We start from the raw sequence: 26,157 nt of genomic DNA, 5'->3' as shown, positions 1-26,157 counted from the left end.
TTTTTTTTGTTTCGTTTTGATGCGATCACCATCGACAACGCGCAATTTCTTCCACACTTGTTCACCGTTCCGAGCCTTGTACAGTTTATCCTCTTATATTTATCGGCAGAAATAACATTTTATTATATCGAATAACTAACGATGTTATACTCACACACACACACACACACACACACACACACACACACACGCACACATACGCACACACATATGTACATAACGTTCAACTCTTCCATTTCTGTTTTGTTTTTCCTTTTTGCCACTTTCTTTTCTTTCGTTTCTGTTTTATTTCAATTTTTGCGACCGATACGAATCCTTTGAATTTTTCTTTCGGTCGAGAAGTAAATTCGTCATTGGGTGACTTAATTTTTGCGCGTTGAAAAGGATGTGACGTCGATTCTGTTGCCTGCTTCGTTCGAGGGGTCGAATAATTGGATTGAATGAGACTCAAGTAGTAATCAAACGATGCCTCTGTGAATTATGTCGGAGCGAGTTCAGCGAGGGATCGAAAGAACTTCGACATGGAAAAAATACGCCATGCCGATGAAAATCACGTGTCGGTGAATTGAAAAAGTTTGTGTCAGTCGTTGGAAAACGTTTGCTCCGTGAAACGGAACGCGTCGTCGTGAAGGAAACGCGGTACACTTACAGAATACGATTCTCTATCGTTTTGTCATAATTCTATACACGTAGTTTTACATTTAGCCTGAGATAGGAGACATACATGTCGTACGATTAAAGTATTGTCAACGCTGTACGAAAGGAGAACGACGAAATCGATGCAACGATAGTTTCTTTCTCCCTTAATTAGCTTCTTTTTCTCCTTAGTTTTAACAATTATGCGACGTTATGCGATACACGACTGTCATGGCACGATTACGAAGAAATTAACGACAAGTTTGCAGTTTACTTTGCTTTACTTCGAGTGTCCAGCTTATGTTGTTGCTCGAAATTTTTCGCACTCAAACGATAAAACTGCAGAAACTTTTTCTCGAATCGTTGCGTCGAATACTAGCGGTCGCATAGACAATCGGCACGAAATTTCGCAAAGAGACGAACAATTACATCTGTTACATCGTTAACAACAAAGACGGAATATTCGTTTCGTTTCCAATTCGTTTCTAAGCAGGATAATAATACGAACAGTTTCAACAGAAACAATCCGACACAACTCGAGGTCGTCGATTCGATAACAATTTTTTCGAATGATTTTCTATCTCGATACTATTGGTATAAGTTCAAGGCATTGTCTCAAAATATCAGCGTGTCAATATGCAAAGAATGTTAATTTTCAGCAACGATTAGACAACTGAAATCATTCGAAGAACTTTCACGATCACGATCGTGACAGGTTCGAGTCACTTAATCGTAAATCTACGTAGGTACGTTGTTTGCTTGCTTGATTCATCTGTGTTCCAAATTGACGTCGTTTTGTGGGTCGATGGCAACTATCTCGACGTTAATTTTTCGAGTACAGGAAGAATGCGCGCGCGCAATACGAATAATTACAACTATCTTCTATAGTTTATTTGTTCCTCCTGGTCACGTAATAATAACGAAACCAAGGGTTCAGCTTCCCGGCGAATCAACGATTCGTCGTTCTACTTTGTACCAATGCTGAGTATTACATCGATCAACAATGTTCCATAGATACTCTGCTTTCATTAAAACTTCTGTCTCTTAAACGATTAGCTTAGGTGCGGCAGTTAAGAAGAACGATATTGACAGCAAAAAGTCTTCGAATAATCCGCTTTCTCGTAGCTTACAATTAGTCGTTTCTCAATCCGAAAGATCTCGATTCTCCAGCGAAAATCCAGTGGAAAATTTGTTACCTCGTTATGTACATGTTATTGTTTGTCGTTACTATCTATAATTGAAATTATACCGAAAGTATAATGCACCGGGGGAGGGTGAAAATGGCGCGGCTGGTGCCATATCAATGATGCGGCGCAATGAAATGTAATAGAAAATGTGTGGAAAACTCGTCGGAAATTGAAAAGATACAAAAATTGAAAAACACGTCGGGCGTGAACTGAGAAGGAGGAAAACGATTGGAAATTGTCGTCGAGACCATTTCTCCTTCTGCTGCGACGTTGAACGTTACCTACTGTTACTTTGTTCGTGTTTGCACGCAAAAGGTTTGAGAAAAACACATTTTCGTTGCAAGAACGCGTTGAATGCGAGTCACTGGCATTCATTTTAGACTTTGATTGTTTCGAAATATGCTCGAGTACAAAAGTAAAAAGTTGAAAAGTAACAAAGATCGACGAGTTTTGTCGAAACGACACTCCCATAGTAATCATAATAATAATAATAATGATAATAATAATAATAATAATAATAATAATAATACGAGAATAGTCAACAAGTATAGATACAATATATTAGGAAGTAGCGATTCACCGGTAAGGGTAAAGCAAAGACTGATCGATGTCGACGAAAGTCGTGTTCTTCGTGGTCGCGTGACACCGTGTAATTGATAATGATTAGATCGAAGAAACAGTCGAGAACTCCGAGACAAGCAACGCGTGCAAATTATAGTACGCAAGTGGTCGTTAACGTTAACGGTCGGCTGCGAAATAACACTCGTAAAATCGGTGTCGAAAACGCCGTCGATAGACGGTATTGTATATCGCTGGAAGCAACCACCAGAGAATTACTTTGCCAGTTTCCCGAATAAATCAATCTGGTAGTGAACGTAAAAGTATACCGTGCACCTAGCCTACGAAATCATTTCATTAGGAATAAATAGACTCGAGTACGTGATGTTGCCTAGCGTGGAACGGCAACTACTCGCGCTGAGTTACAACCCACTGATTATACAAATTAGGAGTGTTCTTAAAATAATCGCGATACGGTACAATCTATTAAATTGTTTCAGCGAGCGCACGCGTGTCTCGTTCACGGTTACCTGCCAAGAAAGGCCAAGTCTTTCGCGATTTCGCCCTAGGTACATCGATCCGATTTCGTTAACGAGATCCCAGCAATGGACATTATATATTATATATATATGAGAAAAAATACTCTCTGCAAAATGTAACAACGACTCGTTACACGGAAATCTCCCGCGAGACGATTCAAACGACAGAAGTGATCGTTATGCCGCGGAGCGTAATCCTTCCGATCGGGAAATTCAACTCGATGATCGTTATACGGAAATCGCGTGAAACGTGGTATGTGAAACATAGAGTAGAAGAGGTTCAGAATATGTGAGTTTTGAACAACCAAACCAAATTCGGCCTGCCTTCCTGCCTCACCACTAACTTTATGTAGAAACCAGTCACGCTCTCTGCAGGCTGCAGTATTTGCCGCTGTTCCTGTTTAGGCGATTCCGCCCCGTGCACCCTGATCTCCACTCTTTCGTCTCTCCTCTGTTTCACTTTCTTTCGTTCGGTTTCTTTCTGCCGTTGCTGTTTCTCCGACTTCTTCTCCGTCTCGTCGGGTTTCCGTCCCTCCAGGTACACCTGCATCTGCTGGAATTGCCGACTCTGCCACTGCTCTTCGCGTTTCAGCTCCTCGATCTGTTGTTCCAGCGATTCTTCCTGCCTTTGCAACAGCAGGTCCTGCCGCAACGCCCATTCGCTCTTCAGCTCTTCCAACGGTAGCTGCAACTTTCTCTTCTCGCGAATCTTTCGTTGCTCCTCCTCCCTCCGCCGTTTCAGCTCCGACTCATGCTCCTCTTCTGTTCGTTTCTCTTTTTCAGGTGGATGCTGCGGCTTTTCTTCCTGTTTCAAAGACGGAATCGACTCTCTCGGCTCTTTGTCCTCTTCGTGCCTCTGCGTTTCCCTTTGCGTTTCTCGTTGCTCAAAAAGTTTACCATCTTCCTGCCGCTTCGTTTCGCTTTCCAAATCCGTTTTTCGAGCTGTCTCCTGCTCCTTCCGCTTCTCTTCCTCCAGCCTCTGTCGGTCGATCTCTTCCCCTTCCTTCTCCCTTCTCGCGACGTCCTCCGCTTCCTTATCGTGCGACGTCTTCGACTCCTCTTGCTGCTTCGACTCCTGCTGTTTCTTCCTCGACTCCTCCTCTTCTTCCTTCTTCCTCCTCAATTCCTCCTGCTGCTTCTTCCTCAGCAGCTCCTTCTGCCTCCTCTCGAACTCCTCCTGCAACTCCTGCCTCCTGAGTTCCTCCTCCTGCTTCCTGATCAGCTGCTCGTCTTGCTGCTGTTGCAGCGAGTCCTCCTGCCTCATCGACTGATACTGGCTCCGTTGCTCGATCAGCCGCTGTATATCCTCCTCTTCGGAGTGGCGGTGCTTCGGCCATTGTTCGCGCTCCCTTATCTCCTGCTCAGCTATGCCGTATTTACCTTCAAGCGGGTGCGAATTAACCGCGTGGTCAATAGGAATTCGCTCGCGTCGAGGCTCGTCCGATACGGCCGCGATCAATGCGGCCGCGGCCGGAGGTTAGTTGCTACCTGAATGCTGCTTCTCGTCGGACCCCTCGTCAGACCCGGTCGAGCTCAACGACGTGTTGCTGCCGTACTGGTCCTGCAGAGAGGACTGCACCGACAGACTACGGTCCTGGTGCTTCACTCTGTGGGGGGACAACTTTCCGGGGTCGACACTGGTCGGGTCTGCCTGCAACAAATTCTTCGGTTAAGCCACTTACGGCATGTACACCCTCCTCCGCAGTTGGAGGCTGTAAACAATATATATAAAGGATTATGGCTGGCTCTACACGGAGTGGCGGAATTTGCTCGGTGTGTTTTAGATTTGCAATTTGATTTAACCCTTTCGTCAAGAGAACTATCACTTTCTCTTCTCTCGCGACCGTGATCGAACGAATCGTCGAGCGAATTTGTCTGATTCTCCTCGCAAGACTTTTCGAACATTTTAATCGTCGAACGCGTCTCGACGATACGTGGACTCGGTTGACAGATCGGTCATTCTACGAAACCGAAAGAGTTAAGACAGGGGCGTAGGCATTGGCATACAAGTTGTGGTGAAACACGCGTAAACGAATGACAATGAGGGAGTAAATGAGTTGATCATCGTAGGGGACGTATGCGAGTGTGCAGACATCATTTATCTGTGAATGAATTTACAGTTGCTCAACTGAGATCGATCGAATGTTTTACACACGTTCGAAAGGTGCGTGACGATAAACGTGAAAGTTTTTTTTTTTTTTTTTTTTTTTTGCAAAGTTCCATCAAATATTCAATGCAGAACAACGACATGTAAACTACAATCGATGGGACAGCGAAATGGACGCGTTCATTTCAAACGGTTGGCCCAGGGGAGAGTTTTGTTTGAAAGGGGACAACTGAATTGGAATAAATATTACGTGTGCATACGATGTAGCAGTCAAAAATGTTCTTGGGAGCGGTAGTTTCTTTCGACATGTACACACAGTGTGTAAGATGTGAAATTGGTTGCACATACAATAGTCAGTGACTGAAGGTTGATTCGATCGAGCATTGGAACATCTTATACGTCGAAATAATAAAGTATTGCAGACTTACACTTTCCAGAATAATTAACAGGAAACTTTCTAGAATAATCAAAAATATTACAATAATGAGTAACCCATGAACGTCTGTTAATGAATTTTACGTAACATTAAACGCTAGGCTATCCTGTATACTTCAAGTATCGTATGATCTTTCAATTATTCTGAACAGTGTAGCATGTACATTAACGCAAAGTGTGTCGTATATTGTTACGTGAAATACGTGTGAAGGTCTCAGGGAGAGATATATTTACTATCGACTTTGAGTGTAAAAATTAAAGTACTTTGAGTAAGTTTGTAGAACGTTACAGAAAAGCAAGAGTCACTTTTTCTTTTTTCTTCTTTTTTTTTTTTTTTTTTTTTTTTTTTTTTTTTTTTTAATGAAATTTAAAGGAAACCCTTGGACCTTGAAGAAAAGTTATACCGCGTGTATAACGCGGGTACGCGTCGAATATTGTACAACTGTCGGCGAAATTTGCAAACGAGAATCTTTCGATTCCAAACGAGATAGTCCCATCTTCTGCATGCTTCTTCGACATAATATAAAACAACAGTCAGAGAAACGGGTGTAATACGTGTATCAAAGGGGACGAGAAGAACCATAAAATACATATTCATACTTGAATTCTCTTTCATCTCAATTATAATTGTCTCATATATTTCTCAGGACGTGAGAAGCGTGAGCAACGTAGAACTGAGCACACTACGGTTTACCTTCGTGAAGAATGTACATTTTAGCTTTCATTTCGCTAGAAATTCGCAAACAACGATCCTGGGGAGCTGCACTAAGCGTGCTGCTTGCAACAGTGTAATCTCGATCAGGCTGCTTCATAACGTACAATTAGAACAAACTCGTTTCGCGCGTTTCGAGTACTGTCTGCGACGTCCAAGTGAACGAGGCCAAGACGACCGAAAGGCAGAGAATAACTTTGGACACTATTTTCGTAATTTCGACAATTTCGTAGGTACTGCGATAAAAGGAAAAAGAAAAAAAGAAAAGAAAAGAAAGAAAGAATGATCAAAAATCCAAATACTCGACTTGGTTCTGACTTTCTTCGATTGAACTGAAGAGACGACGTAAGCTCGATATATAAGATAGAGAATGAAAACGAACGGAAGAAAGCGTAAAAAGCGTTAGTAATCTCGCTGTTGTTTCTGAAGTAACACGCACCTGATAGGCCAACGCGTTTACTATGATGCTCGATGGCACCAAGCCTAGGGGATGAACCTCTCTCATCAGCACGTTCGCAGGGATCTTGTGGAACTGTATGTACTCGAGGAAATTGCCAATCACCTCCTTCAGGTCTTGATTTTGGTTGCTGTCGCAGTACTTCTTGCTCCACATGAGGGCCGCCTGAAAGCAATTCAAAGTTCGATAAACCTCAATCTCGACAAGATCTTCCATTCATCTTGATTCGGTGGTTTGAAACGGCCAAAGATCCACGTACTTGGAACTTGGTGAACTCGTCGGCTCGTAGCTCTTCTCTCGCCAGAATCAGACGAACAACGTGCTGAGGGAGCAAGGTGAAGGATCCTAGATTCAACACCTCGTTGCCGTGTTCGTCGACGAATTCGAATACCTTTGAATCAAAAGGACACGGTTAGGTGAAAGTGTGGGAAAAAATCGAGGAACGAACGACGGGGGAAGGAAAGTCTCTGCGACTTTCTCAGCTCACCTTATGGACCAAGGATTTTGTACATTTGTACTGGATGTATCGCTCGGCCGACGCCAGTAATGCACACACAGTGTCCACTGTTATGCAACATTGTACAAACCCGGTGCAAGCTTTTCTCAGCTGTTCCAATCCGTAATAATCAGCGGCGTTCATCAATCCTTGAAAGTGAAAATTTTTCATTGCTTGAAAATTCGTATAGCGTCGGTGCGCTTGCGTTTGTCGATGAGAATCACTTACCCAATAAAGTTCTAGGCTGTAACGTTACGCATCCAGTGTGAATGTATTCGATCAACTGACGAAACACATCAGGCTCGAACTCTTCGATGATCACGGTGTGATGCTGATTCGGCTGTGATTTAGAAAAAAAAAAAAAAAGAAAGGGAGAAGAAAAAGAATTTACGACAGACGAAAAGATAGACAAGACGAAATTGAAATTTGAAAATTGCAAATTCATGCCAAGCGATTTCTTTTCTGGTGCATTCACTGATGGATGAATAAGATCTCAAATCTTAAATGGGAAAGGAAAGAAACAAGGAAACTGTATTTACAAATCTATCAAATTCTCCTTACTTTAAAACAGGGAAAATTATAGTTACTCTAATATCTAATATCTAGGAAAATACCTGTCGACTAATGTAAACTTGTTATCGCAAGATTTTTCTTTTTAAATTGCAAGGAGAGAGTGTGAGAGTTTTAAAAGATCGTCCATCGTTGTTCGTTTCGATGATCGGTGTCGCGAAAGAGTTCGCATTAGTGCAGACTACTGTGCGTCTCGTCAATTTCGCGGCTACGTGCCATCCTCGAATAACAGAGGATTATGGTTGCAGTCGTGCGAGTCTACGGCTATTGCAAATTTGCCGATGTGAGAACGACGCGACGGTCTGTATTACTCCGGATTCTCCGGATCGCGTAATCAATTCAAAACTTGCATGCCCACTGAGAGAGACAGACTGGAACGATGAATACCTCGTTAAAAACTATTATGCCAATTGAATCACGCAGGGATGCGTTCTAATAATTGCTCGTAAATAAAATCAGAATCAGGTAGATTGATCAGCAAGGCTTTTTCTTTTTAAATGAAATTAATCGTCTCGAAAACTTTGAAAAGATAGATTCTGTAGAATATTTTCGGCGATACTTTCAAAGTAATTTTAAAGTGGAAATCCTTTCGAAGAATAACAAAATAATTAAATAACATTTTTATATCCTTGAATAATAGATAGAAATAGTATCAAATTGGTATCATGAAGATCTGCAGCGATTATGCAGTGACCGAAAGAGTAAAGTTAAAAATTCAAGTCTACCGTGTTACAAAAATCACGAATTTATAATGTAATAGTAAGTTTAATCGTTGTGATGCCGTCTAACTGACAACAACTTTTCTTGGTGAAGCATTCTTCGACTCGAGGATTCATCGCTATCCAGGACCCTTCTCTCTCTATCGAAATGCTTAAGAACAGAGAGAAAAATAAAGAGGAACAGAAAGAAACTCGAAACGAGCGCAGAGTGAACAAAAAAAAAAAAAAAAAAGGAGGAGGGAAAGGAGAGAAGTAAACTGGCGAGTAAAAGTGGAGCACTTTCAGGATGCAAAAATCGTATAGAGAAGTGACGTTATTATAATAATACCTCTTGTATTGGAGCCAACTGCTGCACGAACCCTGACCGCTACACGGCACACAACAAACGCACACTTACTATTTCCATCATTTCAACGACTAGGTTCGAGCATGGTACGCGCAACTGTTCTTTTAAGTATCGTCCTCGCTTAACAACGATTAATTTTTCTCAACAGTTTTAGTTTCAGATTGAAAGCTTCGAAAATGAAAGTGATAGAAATCGATTAGTAAATTGCTTTTCGACGTTGTCGCAGAATATGTCTTTACCCGCGTTCACGTAATAAATATGTATAAAAATCTGTGGGGAACGGTGCGATTTTCATTTTAATTTACTTTCGTTCGTTTTTTTTTTCTTTTTTTCTTTTTTCTTTATCTCTCGATCGTATCGTTGGACACACGATTAGAAAAACGATTTATGCCGTGTCGACTTTATTGCTTTCTGCAACGACTGCCATTACCTGTTGCGCTGCGTTTTGCATATTCAACAGCGGCTCCGAGCTTCTCTTCAGGAATAATCGAATCTTGTTTTCTTTTGGCGGCGGGTCCTTTTTACGCTGCGGACTCGGTGCTTGGTAAAACATTTTTTGAAACACCCTACGGAAATAAAAGAGTACATTGCTATTTTTATCCGTGAAATCGTCTCGAGTATCGAGTAAAGAGGAATAACGTTGGAGGAATATTATGTACCGTTCCTATTGTTATCATCTCTGAAGATGAGGAGATTAATTTTGTACGAAAAGAAAATTACACTCACGGCAAGGTTAGTCGCGATACGAACCTACTTCTGGCTGCTAGAACCGCCTTTACAGCGCAGATGGGCTCCTTGGTGTCACCGACGAGGAAGGTCACGTCGCACAGTTCCGGCATGCTGGCCAGAAACTTCATGTCCTCGGCCAAGCCGGATTTATTCTCAAAAATCGAATAATCCGACTCGTCGGCCACGTCTGACCCTGAAGCCTCCGGCATCGAGCTTGTATTATCCTAGAATGAAAAAAACACGTCTCGCTCGTAACGCTCGAACTCGTTTTCGAGTGAAATTAACGTTAAAATGTGTTGCTTTGCGCGATAAAACGGGAACTGTTTCAACGTTAGACGAGATATACTTGGGGTATACGGCTGCGAGAAAGTTCGTCGGTGTATTTTAAACTTTGAGACTGATAAACAAGCTTCTACTTAACGCGTATCGCAGATTTCAGTTCCGCGTAAATTTTTACGCACATTGTATTATACTTTCCCGCTACGTTAAAATTAGTTCCTTCCTCAAATAAAAATATTACATTCGAAATCACGTAGAACGTAGTCACGGATACGTAGTGTAAAATACGTACTGAAATGAGTCGATGGAAGAATCGAGTGGAAGTAAAACTGTAAATCCGTAGCACTGCATTGAATGGCATTGAATTACCAGGTTTAAACTGTTTGAAATTATTTCTACCGCGAAGGGAGTAAATATTTGCAATCTGTCGATGTTACGTTCGCACCATTTAACTTCCTATATCGAGCAGCCATCAGGTTGCTTGCCCATGTAATGACCCGACCGCGTTGCCGATAAAATATCGTAGAAAGGGTTCATTTATTTTTGAGAACGTCCACCGCTATCGGGTCACGTTCAGTTCCATCACACTAATGACACAATACGGGCACAACTATTATTAGTAAGATGTGATATAAATAAAATACTTCAACGTATTTAGATTAAGATTCCTAGACGTTCGTAGGCAACGAAACCACTATGACCTCCTTTGAAAATACGGACAGAGGAATCGCTGTATCAGCCGATGAATAACGTATTGATAGAAATAACGCATTTCATGTATCGACGCTCGATTGTACTTGATTGATAGTAAAGTGTCGTGAAATTGCGTTGCAAGAATCGAATAATATCATTGCAATCAATTTCCATTTAATAGCGATCTGCAAAAATGCAAAGAATTCCTGCAGAAAGGTATTTCGATATTACTGACACTCGATCCCGCGCGAGTAATTACGCAATACGTGCAAGTAATTAACAGATTTTAATTCTACGCCGATTCGATTTCTGCAAAACGACATCCTCGTTGAACAGCTCAAGTGGATAACATTTCATTTCGGTGACTAATTTCTTTTATCGATCTTTTCGAACCGAAGTGAAAAGCGAAAGGAGCAATTGCAAAAAAGACCCGCGTGAACGGCTTTATAATGCAATTCTAGCGAGTCAAGCCAAGCCAAGTCGAGTTAAGAAAGGTTTCTGAAGAAAAGGCAAGCACACCTTAATGGACGAAATGCACTTTCCTTTACTCGATGGGAAAATATACAACCCCGTCGATAAATCATCCCCTTGACGAAAGACTTAACTACCCTTCCGTGTAACCAGCCCTGTTATCTACGATGTAGTTAACCTACTTGCGGACCCGTTTAATCCTCGTCCCACGTCGTCCCACGATATACATACTTTCATTTACGTCCGACCTTTAAGCAACGCGAATAATTTACGCAGTGTGGGTGTTTCGAGCTCTAACAGCCAACAAATGAACTGACTTGGAATGATGTGATTTGGAACGTTCATCGAATATCGTCCTTCCTTTACACCAGTGCGTTACAACTCGATTGGCATTTGCATTTTTGATAACATTCTGGGATTATTGTACTGCGCTGTTGTAGGAATAGGTGCTAAAATATTTCAAGTTGTTGGTGCGAGATAAATACGCGAAATCAAGCGTTGAATCTGACTATGGAGAAAGGAGTGAAACGACAGAATAAAGATCGAATTTTAATTCTTTTACTCAGTGAATTCCACAAACGGAGAAACATCCGCGTCTCGTTGAAAGCAAAGGCGCGCGCGTAGGTTGCATCATCTCGACCTAACAACAATCAAGCTGGTTTCGTAGGAAGTGCAACCCCGACGCGTATGAGAGCGGTAGTCAACTTTTAAATTACCTGTTGCTCGAGTCCCGGAGCCCCCTCGCTCGCCGGGCCGCTTTTGCCCCGAAAAAACACTTTTACCTCACTTCCTCGTTTCTGCGATCACGCATAATCCACTATGCACGCGCGACGATGATCTTCCACCACGGCGTTTTTACCTTTCACCTACAACATCTTTTTCTCGTCTGCACTTGAAAGACAAGTGAAAAAAAAAAGAAAAGAAAAGGTAGTAAATGGAAAAACAGATGCAATCAACGATCTTGGGCGTAAAAAAAAAAAAAAAAAAAAAAAAAAAAAAAAGGAAAAAATACCATCCACTGCAACGCGATGATCGAGAATGAACTGTTCCAGACTGTGCGACCTCTTATTCTCCCGTAGATACGCTTATTGACACTCGAGGGATGTAAAGTCGTGCAACCGTGCGGAAGAGACACGCCTGTATCCGCGTATCTCGATCCCCCTGCCCTTCTCGATTTCTCGCGTCTAACGGAGACTCGACAATGACGCGAGTGGCTCGCGAGCACGCCTCGACCCTTCCTCTGGTGACAGACACCCCGCGAGGGGGTGGCACGAACAGGGTCGGTTTCGTGAATAGAACTCGCGCGATTACTAGCGAAAACACCGCTCGTGCTCGGCCAAAGCCACTCGACTGCGCCGAGTCTACGTTCCCTTCGGCCAGGCCAACCCTCACACTGCGCACTCGCACACCATCATCAGGGGTGAAACTCGGGCATAGCTGCGCCTGTGCGACCCGCAAATCCTCCGAAGGACCTCTCCCTTTTTCCTCTTCTCCTTTCTTTTCCTCACCCTGTCCTCGGATTTTTAAATGTCACCCGGTTACCCCCGGCGAGTCCTGAGATCGCTGATTACACGTTCCTGATGGAGGTTAATTGCGTTTCCTGTGGGGCAAACTTGAATATTGGAAGCTCCTTACGACCTTGTTTCCTTTTCCAACTGCGGTGTCAGATGCTTGCAAAATTCTCTCCTTTTTTTTTCTTTTTTTTTTCTATTCAGATTTGTTTCACGAGAAAATAAATCGTACGGGGATACGATTTAGTCGGGTATATTTAGAGGGTTGATTGATCTTCGGTTCGATTTCGTTTGATACGGCGACTTGATTTTATTTTCGAGGCGATTATCCCTTTTTTGGAATTTGGATGAAACGTACCATCTCTCGATCAATCATTCGAGACTGTCGCTGTGATTTCAAGTCGGTCGCTACTGTTCACTCTCGATTTTTCACGTCGGCTTACAACGCGAGCAACGAAAGTGAAGGTAACGTGAACTCCAGCGTGACGGATCCGGGTCAAGCTCAAAATCTGGCTCTGTGGACCACAACCATTCATGTCTGTGGAGGAAAGTCTCTCTCTCTCTTTCTCTCTCTCTCTCTCTCTCTCTCTCTCACTCTCTCTATGAAATCTACTCTCCTTCTCCGCTAATCAATAACGACCGGCCCCGCAACAAGTAGGCATCCCGGCTGATAGATGAGCGAAGAGGAACAAGGAGTACTGTCACTTTTCAACGTTGCGAAATTATTTCTTCGCGCAAACTTCGGTCGCCATAATTATTATGGACTCGATGTTCTTTTTTTAAAAAACATTATCCAAGTAAAATTCTGGTATGGGATGATAAATGCTTAAAGTATATAAAATTCTATTCATCGTGAATGTTACGTCGGTAGATTTTTATATTTTTTTCGTTTCTTAGTACACATCTTTTTCGTGTTTATTTGACTGTTTCATGTGGCTTTCGTGTGGAAAAAAATTGACGATAAAAATGCACGATGATGCATGGTGACTTGTATATGTGGAAGATGAATAACGCTATATTTCTATATAACGTATAGCGTTGAATATTCCAAATATAAATAGTTTGTTAAATCTGTGTTTGACACGTGTGGCAAGTGGCAGGAAATTTTCTGAATGAACGAAGAATCTTGAACAGGCGGATCTTCCTGGCGAGGGACTTTGCAACGCGGACTGCGGACAACGCCTGCGCGAAAATAACGAACGATTTCGTTTTGGTTTCCGTGGCAGCCCTCGATAATTGGTGAATGGCTCGATAGACACACGCAATCCTTGATAATCGTGAAATTGCCAGCAAAAGCTGAGTTTTTTTTAAATAAAAAAAAAGTCCCGACCACCCAACCATTAATTATCGTCAACCGAAAGTCTAACATTCGTCAGACCGAAAAATTTTATGCACCGTGGCAATAAATTCGTCGAATAGACGGGGCAGGTTAATCGTGATTAATCGTGAGTACTGGCTCACGAAATGTTTAGCGATTTGTTAATAATTAATTATTAACAGGACGTAGGGTCGACCAAGTGGAAACGGAAATTTACGGTCGGACCGAAATAGTTCAAGGTTGATCGGGAACTGTGTCACGACCGAGTTTCATGGTGAACTCCCGATTCGATATCACGTGCAATTATACGGCTCGTCCACGTCAAAGGAAATTTTCATTGCGTCACAACGACGAATCGAACCGACGAAACGAAGGAAAGCAAAACTCTTGAAGACGTCGAGTATCAGAAAATATCGTTCGATACTGGAAACGATCGGTACCTGACCGGTATTGCATTACGTCACATACGAAACACTTCTAAAAATGTTTCAATACCTTGAGAAGGAAATTTCAACAATTTACGCACCAACGTGATTTCTTCAAATTCTTTAAAACGAATCGTTCAGTCGCAAACAATTCTCCCGCTTGATCTTAGGAACAAACAGCACGCGCTCGTCGTCCACGTCAATTAATTCTTCCGATCGAAATCAAAGCGAATCTTTCCTACCGATCCAATGGGAGAAACGGATAAACGAGTAAATAGTCGAGAATAATGATCGATCCCCACGGTATTAACGTAAAACAACATCGATTTATTCAACACAAATACTTGCACGTTACGGTAGAGGTTCGGTAATAATGATAATAATAATAATAATGATAATAATATCCATATATGTATATATACAGGAAATAAGGCACGTTCGATATTACATTAATTAACGTGCGACTGTAAGTCGCTCGGCTGTCCAATACATTACATCTTTTATCGTTTTATCGTCATTGTGTCTTCTTCTCGTTCGTACGATATGCAACATCCTTACCAAATGTAAAAAATGTCATATATATAAATAAATAAATAAATATACATATATATTTATACATACGATATATATATATATATATTTATTTATTTATTTATAATATACGTATATATCTATCTGTATAAATGTTCTCGTTGAATTTTCATTCGTCCGTTCGGCCGAATTGCCGAAGATAAACTTTTACACCATCTTAAATCTATATTTATAATCGTACATATATACGTACATAAATCCCTTCTTGCTTAATTACTCGCAAAGAGTCACGACCATGCTGGTCGTTCGGCTTTCTCTTTTTCTTCTCTCATTTCCGTTTTTCTGTTTCTTTTTTCTTTTTTGAGAATATTTCAACTACGCACGTTGTTTTATAGCCGATATTTCAAGTTGCAAAAAGGCGCAAAGTTTGAAACGTTCGGGACCAAAATCGCTATCGTCGATCGTACTCGATTGAATGCTCGTTGCGCTATTTCCCCTGTGATTATTTACGACTTGTAGAATTCCCTTAAATGATTATTAAATTATTAAATACGTTGGGAATTATTAACGAACCCGATGGAACATAAATACTGTTATTTAATTGACAAATACTGAGAATTAATCCAAATTAATGGCTGTAACGCGTGTAACAATTGTACCATGTAATTGTCTCGATGAATTTTTAAGGAAACGTGTCTCGCTCTTTCAACGACAAATGTGTATATACGAAAACGCAAATTGGCGTTCACACGTATGTGATCTATGAGGAAATCGATGACGATCGAGATAGATTGGAATATTGTACAATGTATTTACGATTTCGTTGGCACGCACAGACACTCGCAGATTGCGATCTTGATCCTTAACCCTCTAGTGTCTCTTGTTGCAGAAGAATTATCGATCCTTTACTACAAGGGGATTTCGATTACAACGATATATTTTGTACGTGTAAAAAAGTTATTCGTTTTTATGATATACGTTTAAAAAATAACTTCGTGTGTTGTAAGTGAACGTCAGCTCTGTTACATTCTATTCGTTCTCAAAAAATGAAACAACGAAATGAAAATCATGAATTACCATTTCCAAAATTCCGATCCGCGAACCGTCAGACAATAAAGGGTTACACGAATTTCCAAACGACTCACACTCTGCAAATGACACTTACTATCGCACATGCACCCGGAAAACTTACTTTAGGCGGTATCTAAACTGGCATCAAGATACTTTACACGAATGTACAAAAAGTTTTCCTACACCGTAATCGGAATGTGTGAACCATTACTCGTTCGTTTCGTTTCTTTTCTTTCTGTCCCTATGCACTACTTACGTACTAAGTTTTTAATTAGAAAAAGAAGGTTTCTATAGCATCTGGAATCGTTGGTTTCTTGCGTCCAAACTGGAATGTAAAGCGCAACTGTAAGCGCTGTGAAACGAAGGGCTAATCGTTTCGGCGAATCGTTGATCGGTGAATTTAAACGTGTCATTTACCCTTTTTATAGCACGAGAATTTATCGAACATAGGTATTTTTTTTTTCACTTCACTGAGAATACCTCTCCGCGAGAGGTTTCTTACATTAATAATTAACAAATCTTCGAATTTAAAGTATGCACGTAACATATACATTTTGTAAAATAACGATTCGACGTACTGATATGTTTAACAATTGCTGCGGCAAGTTTGATATGTTTGGAACTGTGTTTTACATCATCGAATATTATTTGCAGCTGATGCGAAAAAACGAACACAAATTTTCAATACATTTTCGACTAACGTACGATGTTCTTGCCTCGACACTTCGATTTCCTTGTGATTTTAAAAATCTTTATACGCACATTTAAGAGAAGGTTTCGTTTAAAATACCACTTGACGAGGAAAGAATTCGTACAAACGATAAGCCGTATATTTGTCATTCACGAATCAACGGTTCGTCGCTTTTCCAAAAATACTGTCGTCTCCAAGATGGCGATTCGCCGTGAGCAGCTTATGCAAAAATCGCTCGGTCCTTCATAAAACAACGAATCCACGGACGAAAGCGACGATCGAGGCATTCGTAGAGATCGATACAGCCGCGTTCGTCCGTTTAACTCCGAATAAAATTCAACAGCCTATTCCCTTTTCGACACGCTTTTCGCTGTCATTGATGTATTGACGCGTATTCGTCATCCGCTTGAACCCTTACGCTTAAATTATATAATTGATTAATTTAAATTAATTATATAATTATGCGTTCGCCAAACACCCGATCACTTCGATTCGTAAGTACTTGCGCAACGTCTATATCTAATTCACCATTAAATCTAATTAAACTGAATCTTTAACATAACCATTCTACAAACTATTTCCATCATCGAGATATCGCTTGTAATTATTCCAAAGATGGATGACTTCTAAGCTGCGAAATGTTGTTTTGGTCTGTTCGTATTATAAAAATATGAAGAGGGAGAGAAGAACGTTACTGCTAAAAATCCCGTCTAACAGAAATTCCCCAATCGTTGTGCGCGTAAGAAACGAACAGGCGCGTTTGTACGGGAAAAAAAAGAAAAAAAAAGAGAAAAAAAAAAAAAAAAAAAAAAAAAAGAAAAAAAAAAAAGAAAAAAAAAAAAAAGAAACACGACGGTCACGTTCTTCCGTGGAGCAAAGCGTCCGAATAATTACAAGCAATGCCGTGAGTCCAATCTCCCAGAAATGACCCGAACGTGTGAACCCCGTCAATGAAAATAAAGGAAAGAGAAGAGAACGACTACCCATTGAGAACGACTACCAGGAGGCGGAAGAGTAGGATTAAAAAGCCGTACGTTCTATCGCGTGCCTCTCGTCCACCGGTAAGCTTTCAATTCTTCAATGCCAGCGAAAGCGTTCCTCGAGCGTGTGTATCGACACCCGATCGCTCTTCGAGTGTGTCCCAACTCTCTCATTGTACACCGAGTTACAGGACTACATCCCTCTTCGATCACCCCTTAAAACGACGTTTCTATTGCACTTTGTCCGTCTTACAGTTAGAGATTACAGCCGAGGATCGGCCTTTTGGGAACGTATCGCTTCTTCGACTCTTCAAGGCTTCTCTCGATGGCTCCGCCGTTGTCCGTTCGTTCGGATAGCTTTCTCAAATAAATTCTCCCGGCCTCGCGGTCGGTCTTGAGCATGTGATCTGGTGTTTCGAGGCGTTCGTGCCTCGATACCACGGCGTCTATCTACCGAAACGTGTCTTAGCGACGGAGTAACGTTGAACAGGCAGCCAAGAATCGGCACGATCGGACCTTCGGCTGAGATTTTTCGACTGGCGACGCGAAAAAGCGCGATATCACAGCTTCGATGGGTCGTAGTTCTCGAACGACCACCTCTGCCTCGCTGCTGTTGCGGAACATTCTTCCATTATCAGACGCTGCTTGCTCTCCGTTATCGCCAGACACTTGTCGCTGCTGCCGTGTCTGATTTGCTTCGTCTGAAAACAAACGTTTCTCGTCAGTGTCTTTCTGCAGTGCTGCAGACGACGAAGAAAATATGCTTTTGTTGGAAATATGCTTTTCAAGTAGTTTCGAATCTAATCGAAGAATCAGCATCAACAAGATGAGATCGGAGAATGAAAAGGCAACATCAAGAAGACTCAGAACTGGACGCGACAAATATCAGGAAAAATCAGAAACGCGATTTGATATTAATTGCCTAAAGCGCGAAACCAATATTTGTCGCAAACGTACGAGGATTACGCACCTGAGGATTATAAATCCATTGTTGATTCCCCTTGCTACCGTGACAAGGATAGAGGATGACATCGGCGCCGCTGTAATCCAGGCACGACTCGTCTCGACGGATCTCGCCGGTCTTGCTCAACATCCAGTACTGTGACAAACGATCAAGATTAATGTCCGTGGATTTTGACCTGTACTGTTTGCCTATGACCGATGGTTCTGACAGCCACTGCGCCATACGTATCCGCGTATCCATTCGCCGAAAGACTCCCGGAAGCATAAATGTACCGGAGACAAACCGGTTAAATAAATTTCTTTGCAACTTGTTGGAAAAGAAGCCGATTATGTAAAACAAGGTGAGAAAATTGATCGGAGAAAATTGATTTGAATTTCTGTTGTGAATCAAGTTACGAGTTTAAAAATCGTTTGGTCATTCGCACAACGTGGAATTTTATGTAACTTGTCTGACGTATCGTCGATCGCGATCACTTATGTTCTTCACACGCTAAAGTTTTGGCTGCACTCAGACGAGAGTTTGAATGATTTAGAGATCTTTCTTGTTATACATTCTCGACCATATTTTGTTATTCCAGTATTTTGTAACGTATCAAGTTGATTTTTGTCTAAAAGTATTTGGACTCAACAACTTCTTAACTTGTTCGCAGTAAAATTCCCATCTCGCCGTTCACCTTTAATAGAGATCGTACACAGATCCACTGAGAAGTTTCTAATTTCTAACGAAGAAAGGAATAATTTTCTTAATTTCGCTTAATTTCCGCAAATAACAAGGGGGAACGCCTGCTCAACTTTTCAATGCAAACGAGGAGGAGTATTTCATCTTTGTAATTACTCCAATAATCAAACAAGCTCAAATTTGCACGTATAATTAATGTGTGAGTTTGAGCCTTTACGAGTCTTTGAGTTCTCCGTGGTAGATAAAATTTCTGAACGAAACTTTTCTCTTAAAGGATAAATCATGAAACATGAAATATGAAAATTATGTTACTACTACGGTGAATTATTTTCCAACTTTAAGATCTAATTTCACCAAGATAGTTATCAATTAAATATTTGCGTGCGTGGTAGGCACCGTAACGTTTAACACGCCTCGAGAGGAATTAAATTCGAGTAGGAAATTACATCAAAAGGGGATTCCGTGATAATGAACGTCGACCGTTGATAATCGAGTTCAGTGGTCTCAGAAATTGCTTCGATCTGCTCGTACGTGACTGAATCACACTGGTCAATTGAATCTGACATCGTTCCATCAAATTGTAGTTGCTCTTAACGAGACCGAGAGCTAGAACGTAACTTGTTAAGCATCTCTGACAGTACGTGTGTATTCACAAGCTCTTGTCACAAGCTTTCTTATCATTCACAGAAACAATCGTTTCAGATGAACTGATCGCAAAAAGGAGACGATCGTCCCCTTTAACTTTGTCAGAAATTTAACTTTACTTGCCACAAAGACAAAGTACCCCCGTTGTATTCCTTGCAAATTGACAGAATAGTTAATAAATTAATTCTTTCTCACTATCAGTTGACACATTTAACTGATAATAGCCAAGATCGCTAAATCATTCAGAATTCGCGAGTAATTCTCCTGTGAAATTAGCGCGAAGTATACTTGAGGCATACGTGGAAAATTTCAATTTGTACAGAGGGCTGTGGGGAGCATGTGTAGCGAAGGGTTCATTAAATATTACGAGTGGTCAGCGATGAACAGTGGCTTGTACTTATTCAAATCGTTGCACGGTAGTAACCGCGCTGTCAGAACCATCTGCGTTGAAAATTCAAAGGTTTGCAGCCCCTGTCGTGCAACGATAGACTCGAAAGCAACGGGAGTCAGGATAATGAAAAGCGAGGATTAACGCCATGCACCAGTTATTCGCATGTTCAACAACAAGCGAGCATTACTATCTATATTTGCTTCAACGGTACACGATGAAATGAATCAGACCACCATAAACCAGAGATCGAGATAGAAATGACATTCATTTCCCTCCAAACACTTTCCATTCTGAAAGGAAAAAAAAAACCAAAAAAAAAAAAAAAAAGAAGAAGAGACAAGTATCGCTTCAGTACGAATTATACTCGTTTATCGATTTGTAGGTTTTCTAAAATATGTTATGTATGTTGATAGTTATACAATGAAGTTGTACATATGTTAAATATATGCTATATATGTTGAAAATTTTCTAATATTTCTGCTGATATCGTAAAAATATTTGTTGTACTTTACACAACTGGGATTGTAGAAGTAAAATATTTCCCGAAATATAAAATGCTGTCAAATAAACTCTCGATAGAATAAAGTTTCCTTTTTGGAAGAATTGTTCGACAAATGCTATCAAACAAGTTTGACATACAAGTGCCATCAGATGTAAATTACGCGAACTCAAGGGGCCAACAATTTCGATCCTTGGTAGTTTGTCCAGTCAGTGTAACGAAATAATTAGCTCGCCATTTTTTATATAAAATAGAAATAAAAATTGCACCCCTCCACACAGTACCGACGTGTTTATTCTCAAAGAATTAATTTAAAAAAAACAGCCAACAATTTTCGTAACCATTATCGTAACAACGTAACTGTTACAAGTTGATTTGCTGTTTCATTCGAGACTGAAGCTCAATTAACTCGCGTTAATCGCCTATTCGTGAGTCTGCAAAATCATTACCGCGAATCTTAACGATAAACAGCAGCAGTAGTTAAGCAGTAACGAGCAGCGATCACAACCGTAATCTAGCCTTATCTAAACAGGAGGCAACTGTCAACTGACTGTCATATTATCCGTTATCTCATTATCAATAATTACGCGCCGTTAATCTCACTTAGCGATAACGCAATCGCTCTGTCTGATTACAATCTATCCATTGGCCGTCGTCTGCCTGTTATCGAGGCGTTCGTGTGTAGCGACGCGATCATCGTTGACTTTTATTAGATAGTCATCTAACAATCGCGTATACTCGTTGATACACACAGTGCGCGTGTACTACTCGACGTAACCAGCAATCGACGACTGTCTATCACGAACGATGTTTAATATTACCAATGCCTACGAATCGCTACAGAAGCGTTTATGTTTCTATTGTTGGATTTAGTTTTTAGATCGGACGGAGTCGAGAAGAAGAACGATTTTCATTGACTAACACGAGTCATAAATAATCACGGCTGCTGTTTGATACAGATTACTTCATATTTAAACCTCTGTACAAAAATTTTATCTTTACAAGTACGAGCGATTTACGTTTTTGCAAATTCTATGGTTGCGTTGAATGATCGACGAAATTAAACGGGTGTCAAAGGATAATTTAGAGAATTTATCGTTGATCGAATTAATTAAAAATTATTCGCCATCGCGTGTATTTGTTAATCAAAACTCGAGAATTCCTTCGCGCCCGATATCATCGGCTATTGAATTCAATCGTGCATTATTGTGCCATTTCGAACATTCTCTGGCCAACATCAGCCTGTGTTCTCCATGGTGATTTAGAGAATTCTCTAATTTGCTGATTTGATGTGTCCGTTTAATTAATTAGGAATTCCTTTCGAACGAACTCCGGCTGAAACGTTCTTCCGCCCGTCGGCCAAAAGCAAATCCTGTATTGTACAATTCGGAATTCTTGGATAGCATCACCGAACGAAGTTAATTTAATTAAACAGGATCACGTTGCAATTGAAATTATCGCGAACATCGAATTGTCGCTCTCGAGAAAGTTTGCCAAGATTTTCTCTTTAAGAGGATTCCTAAAAAAGGAAAAAAAAAAAATAAGTCTTTATTATCAGGAACGATTACTTTACGGCGTTTAGACATTTACGCGCACGAGAAATATACATAAAGAATAAGTGCAACAATTGGACGAAAAAAGTCTCGAAATACAGTGGAAGGTGTCCGTGTAAGTGTAATTCCGTTGCAGTAGCGTCGAAATCATCGTTTCGGCAGGGCCGAAAATGCACCGAGCTGGCCGCGGCTGCATCAGAGAGAGTCGCGTCGGTCGAAGTTCACGGGGTACCGACGTAATTACCGTGAAACCGCGGCTTAATTGCTAGGGCAAATAGCTAAATTAAAGCGACGCTTTACGAGGCCAGGCGAGCGGCGACTGATTGTGTTTTTGGTTGCAACCGGTTGTCACGGTTGTTAAACCTTGCGCCGAAACCTCGGAACCTGTGCAACGGCTCGGCTTTTGTACGGAACGTACGCTGGTGGATTCACGTCGGTCAGTCTTGTTCTCGTCGTCATTGTCATTATCTTTCTATGAATTCTATCCCTTTTCTTACTTCCACGCTCGCGAGTCTTTAATCGCTTGCGCTGGCAACTGATTGCGGACCATAACGAGTGACCAAACCGTCTACAATAAATTCGTTCGTCGTTTTCTTTTTGAATTCGTCGGTATATCACTGGATAGAAATTATTAAGAAGTAATAAACTTATCATTTGTTTCGCCTGGGTTACATTTAACATTCTAAGAATTCGGGGTATTTAAATCTCCCTTCGCTAGTGGACGGATTAATTATTGTAGTTCTCAAAGTTAATCAAATCAAACAAAGACTCAAGCTACTCGAAACAAGAAGAGAGAGCCCGTCGATATATCGGACGTTAGTACTTAGAAGGTTAAGTATTAAAATATTGCAAAATATTGCACGTCATTCCAGCGCAAGAGGTTAATCGTCGCTCGATTTACTTATCTTTTACTCGTTCCAACAGGAAGAGTACGTGTTTCACTGTTGAAGATACGTGGATGAAAAGAATAGGGTGAGTGGGCACGTGCGTTGAATAATTTTTACAAGAGAATAGATTTCAGAGTGTGTTGTTAGAAACGGTGTGTGTATTACTGACGGACGCAAGGAACGAAGAATTTCATTTCCGTGACTTGATCGCACGGCAGGCGAGTAACTCTTTCGCAAGACAAATGACACCGGGACAACGGATCGATTCATCAAGCCCGTTATCAATGGGCGTTGAAAGACTATCGTCATAACCAGACAGACGAGTATTAGTACCGAGCGGCCTCGAGTATTATCGTAGCGCCGGTTACACCTACGACGAGTAATTTCCCTCACGCGTGCCGATTCCCACGCGGGTCAGAAGATTAATTCGACACGGTGAAACTAAAAATGACGACAAGCGGCAGATAGCCGGGCCAAGAGAAAGCTGTGTATATAGCTTGGATGATCGTGCCACTCGTGTGAAACAGAGACAGAGTGATACATATATACAGACAGATAGAGAAAGAGAGAGAGAGAGAGAGAGAGGGAAAAGGGAGGAAGGTCGACGATTGATGAGCACCTGCACCAGATTAGCGACGTTACTAATTGCAGTGAAATGGGTCGAGCTTAGCACTGAGTTAGCGTGCAAGTTAAATGGTAAACGCGTCGTCGGTTAATGGTCTCTTTTTTTTATCTTCCTTCGTCCGCGATACTCTCCGTTCTTGGCAGAACGATTATTATCGTAAACGAACGCTCGTTCGGGCAATCCCGCCGAGAACATTCGTAAATTCAACGTGGCTGTTTTGCCATTTATGGGACTGTAGCGTGGAATACGTTAGGAAATTTGGTAATCGATTAATTCGGTAATTTTTCTAATCTAAATCGATGGAGTTTGGAACCTGGATATTCGCTTTTCGAATCTGTATTCTCGCAAGAATTAGCTCCTCTGAATAGCTTCTCGTTATCGTCTAAATATCGCGCAGCAATGTTACGAATAGAGAATCCATTGATTGTCCATATTTCCACACAAACCGCGATACAGTTATGCATCATTATATATGACGGAGATAATCTCGGTAATATCACTTGGCTCCAAGTCACGAAACGCTATTACCTGTAATACGACTGTAGTGTGTAATTCTACACTGCATGTGCATACACTTTCGTAGATACATGTTCGGAAAACATATTATCTTTCATCCTGGGTGTGTAAATAATAACCATCTCCTGGCGCGTGTTTTATTAAACGAAACACAAGTGTCATTAAAATACATTGAAACGAAACTTTCCGATATAGTCGGCAAATAAATAGACCGTGGCTGTTGTTCGAAACGGTTTTACATTGTAATTTCACTTTTCTTCAATTAAATCGACGATTGTGTATATCGTTTCGCAGCACATAACGCCCAACGAATTATAGTAGCGTTATTTGACGTATAAATCAACTTGTAAATACTGAGACTTTCTGAAATCTTCGAAAGTTCATTCCTAACGTGTTCCACGTTACAGGAGAATCTAAATGAAAGCAAAACGAATCCTCCTCGTTCAGCCAACGTGCTACAAGCAAGTAGATTTTCGAATATCCCATCACCATCAAGGATTCCAAGAAAAACATACATACGACTGGATAAAGTGAAACAAGCACCGCGTGCCCCGATCATTATTTCAAACGTTACACGTTCGATCGCCCGAATTCTGAATTCGTGTACCTGATTGCCTCCCTGGCGGTGACAGGGATATAAACCCACTGGCTGGTGCAGGTCTTCAGGTTTCCCTGGCGAGTCAATACATATGCTGCTAACCAGGTGTCTGATCTGCAGCGAATCAACAGATTTGCAAACAATTACTACGAATCTTCCGCCGCGAAAAATATCGAGAGAACTTTAATTTCACTTTTTTTGTTTTTTTTTTTTCTTTCCTTTTCTTTTCTTTTCTTTTCTCGTTCCTACCGGTCTCTACCGAGCCCGGTATTATTTTCTTGCACAAAAACTTAGCGCAACGCTAAGTTCCTGTGTCCTCGTCTCGCGATCCTGAAGAAACGGAAGAAACACGAAGCCACAGAGCTAGTACATGGAAGCCTAGAATACGGACAACTAGTCATGCAGGTGTGAACGAACATGTCAGAATGTTTAAAAAGGCTTCGAGTTAGACAAACAAAAGATCGACTTTTCGTTTAGTTTGTTCCGTTGGAAAAATAGCAAGTGACAATCGTTCTTTTTATCCGATTTCAATTAAATAGGCGTTTCGCGAAACTCAACAAGTCGAGCTTTCGCTTGCAGCGTGAAACTTGCAGACAGAGTGAAAAAAATAGCTGAAAAATAGCGAGGCTTAAAATAACAGGGAGGGGGGGGGGGGGGGGCTTAAAATAATATCTGGTCGATGTTCGAGTTCACCCTTCGTGTTTGTACCTGATTTCCACCCTGTCGATGGCAAGGGTAGAGTCCAGCCGGTTTGTGCAAGTCTGCCTTGCGTGCCGGCGAATCCAGACAGGTGTTACCTCCTTCTCCCAGATTACGAACCTGTTCGTTGGTTAGTAGAATCGTTTCACGGATTAGTACGGTTAGAAGCGACAGTTAAAAGTTAGTTTGTAAATTTTTTTTCTTCCCCCCATCTAACGAGACGAACACCAGCGAGAGAAAAGTAACGAGTAAAGCAAGTCCACGCGGTAAAGAAACAACGTCCGATTCGTTTAATTGTCAACGATGAGAGAGATATTCTTTGAAAAGGGAAATGGCGAAACGTCCAAATGGCGAAAAGTTGACGAAGCGTCGAAGCCCGGTTGAAAAGAACGGATCTGACAATCGACGGATTCCTCTCGTTAGAGAGACAGTGGAACGAATCAATCTTCGATATCTGCGTGCTATAGAGAACAATAAGAATTATATCCCATCGAATATCCCGGGCGAAAAATATTTTTCACGATGATTTTCCTATCGAAAATATTTCCCCCGCACGTTATTTTTCTCTCTGGCGTTCGCGCGTTGCCATGGGTATCTACGGCGATCAGTTTCACCGGAAAGTCTGGAAATACGAAAAAAAA

At 41.2% G+C, this 26,157-nt stretch overlaps 2 protein-coding genes across 11 annotated transcripts in view; both read right to left on the bottom strand.

Annotated features, from left to right (window-relative positions):
* Nucleotides 1-2,841: 2,841 nt before the first annotated feature.
* Nucleotides 2,842-24,630, bottom strand: LOC122527011 (putative mediator of RNA polymerase II transcription subunit 26). Of its 4 annotated transcripts, XM_043650775.1 has the most exons (12): nt 24,620-24,630; nt 11,947-12,128; nt 11,651-11,820; nt 9,513-9,715; nt 9,193-9,328; nt 8,745-8,783; nt 7,356-7,467; nt 7,119-7,276; nt 6,891-7,022; nt 6,614-6,796; nt 4,409-4,571; nt 2,842-4,300 (listed from the first exon to the last, which is right to left on the bottom strand). In XM_043650775.1, the coding sequence occupies exons 4-12, from the start codon at nt 9,698-9,700 to the stop codon at nt 3,201-3,203; spliced, it is 2,211 nt and encodes a 736-aa protein (XP_043506710.1). In that variant the 5' UTR covers nt 9,701-9,715; nt 11,651-11,820; nt 11,947-12,128; nt 24,620-24,630; the 3' UTR covers nt 2,842-3,200. The 4 variants fall into 4 exon arrangements, 3 of the variants coding, with proteins under 3 accessions (XP_043506710.1, XP_043506709.1, XP_043506711.1); XM_043650774.1 differs by lacking the exon at nt 24,620-24,630 and having other exon boundaries at nt 11,947-12,550; XM_043650776.1 differs by lacking the exons at nt 8,745-8,783; nt 24,620-24,630 and having other exon boundaries at nt 11,947-12,550.
* The window catches only part of LOC122527015 (putative polypeptide N-acetylgalactosaminyltransferase 9), a 264,654-nt gene continuing 253,074 nt past the window's right edge, over nt 14,578-26,157 (bottom strand). For 6 of the 7 annotated variants that reach the window (XM_043650788.1, XM_043650787.1, XM_043650790.1 and 3 more), the window contains 3 exons: nt 25,526-25,636; nt 18,432-18,560; nt 14,578-18,162 (listed from right to left, as the gene is read on the bottom strand). In XM_043650788.1, coding sequence (XP_043506723.1) covers nt 18,022-18,162; nt 18,432-18,560; nt 25,526-25,636 — 381 coding nt within the window. In that variant the 3' untranslated portion in view covers nt 14,578-18,021. Of the gene's footprint in view, nt 18,163-18,431; nt 18,561-24,826; nt 24,932-25,525; nt 25,637-26,157 lie in introns of all 7 variants that reach the window. The other variant, XM_043650793.1, reaches the window with a different exon arrangement.

Source organism: Frieseomelitta varia, unplaced genomic scaffold (genome assembly GCF_011392965.1).
Source record: "Frieseomelitta varia isolate USP_RPSP 00005682 unplaced genomic scaffold, Fvar_1.2 scaffold_207, whole genome shotgun sequence".
Classification (NCBI taxonomy): Eukaryota; Metazoa; Arthropoda; class Insecta; order Hymenoptera; family Apidae; genus Frieseomelitta; species Frieseomelitta varia.
The sequence above is the reverse complement of the archived record's forward strand: the minus strand, read 5'-3'. Positions and strand labels throughout refer to the sequence as shown.

Coding starts and splice junctions, on each gene's coding strand:
- LOC122527011 (XM_043650775.1), bottom strand. CDS start 9,700: ATGCCGGAGGCTTCAGGGTCAGACGTGGCCGACGAGTCGGATTATTCG. Junction 7,468..8,744: donor AGTTGGCTCCAATACAAGAG/GTATTATTATAA, acceptor TCTAAATCACAG/CCGAATCAGCATCACACCGT. Junction 4,572..6,613: donor TAAACGCGTTGGCCTATCAG/GTGCGTGTTACT, acceptor AATTTGTTGCAG/GCAGACCCGACCAGTGTCGA.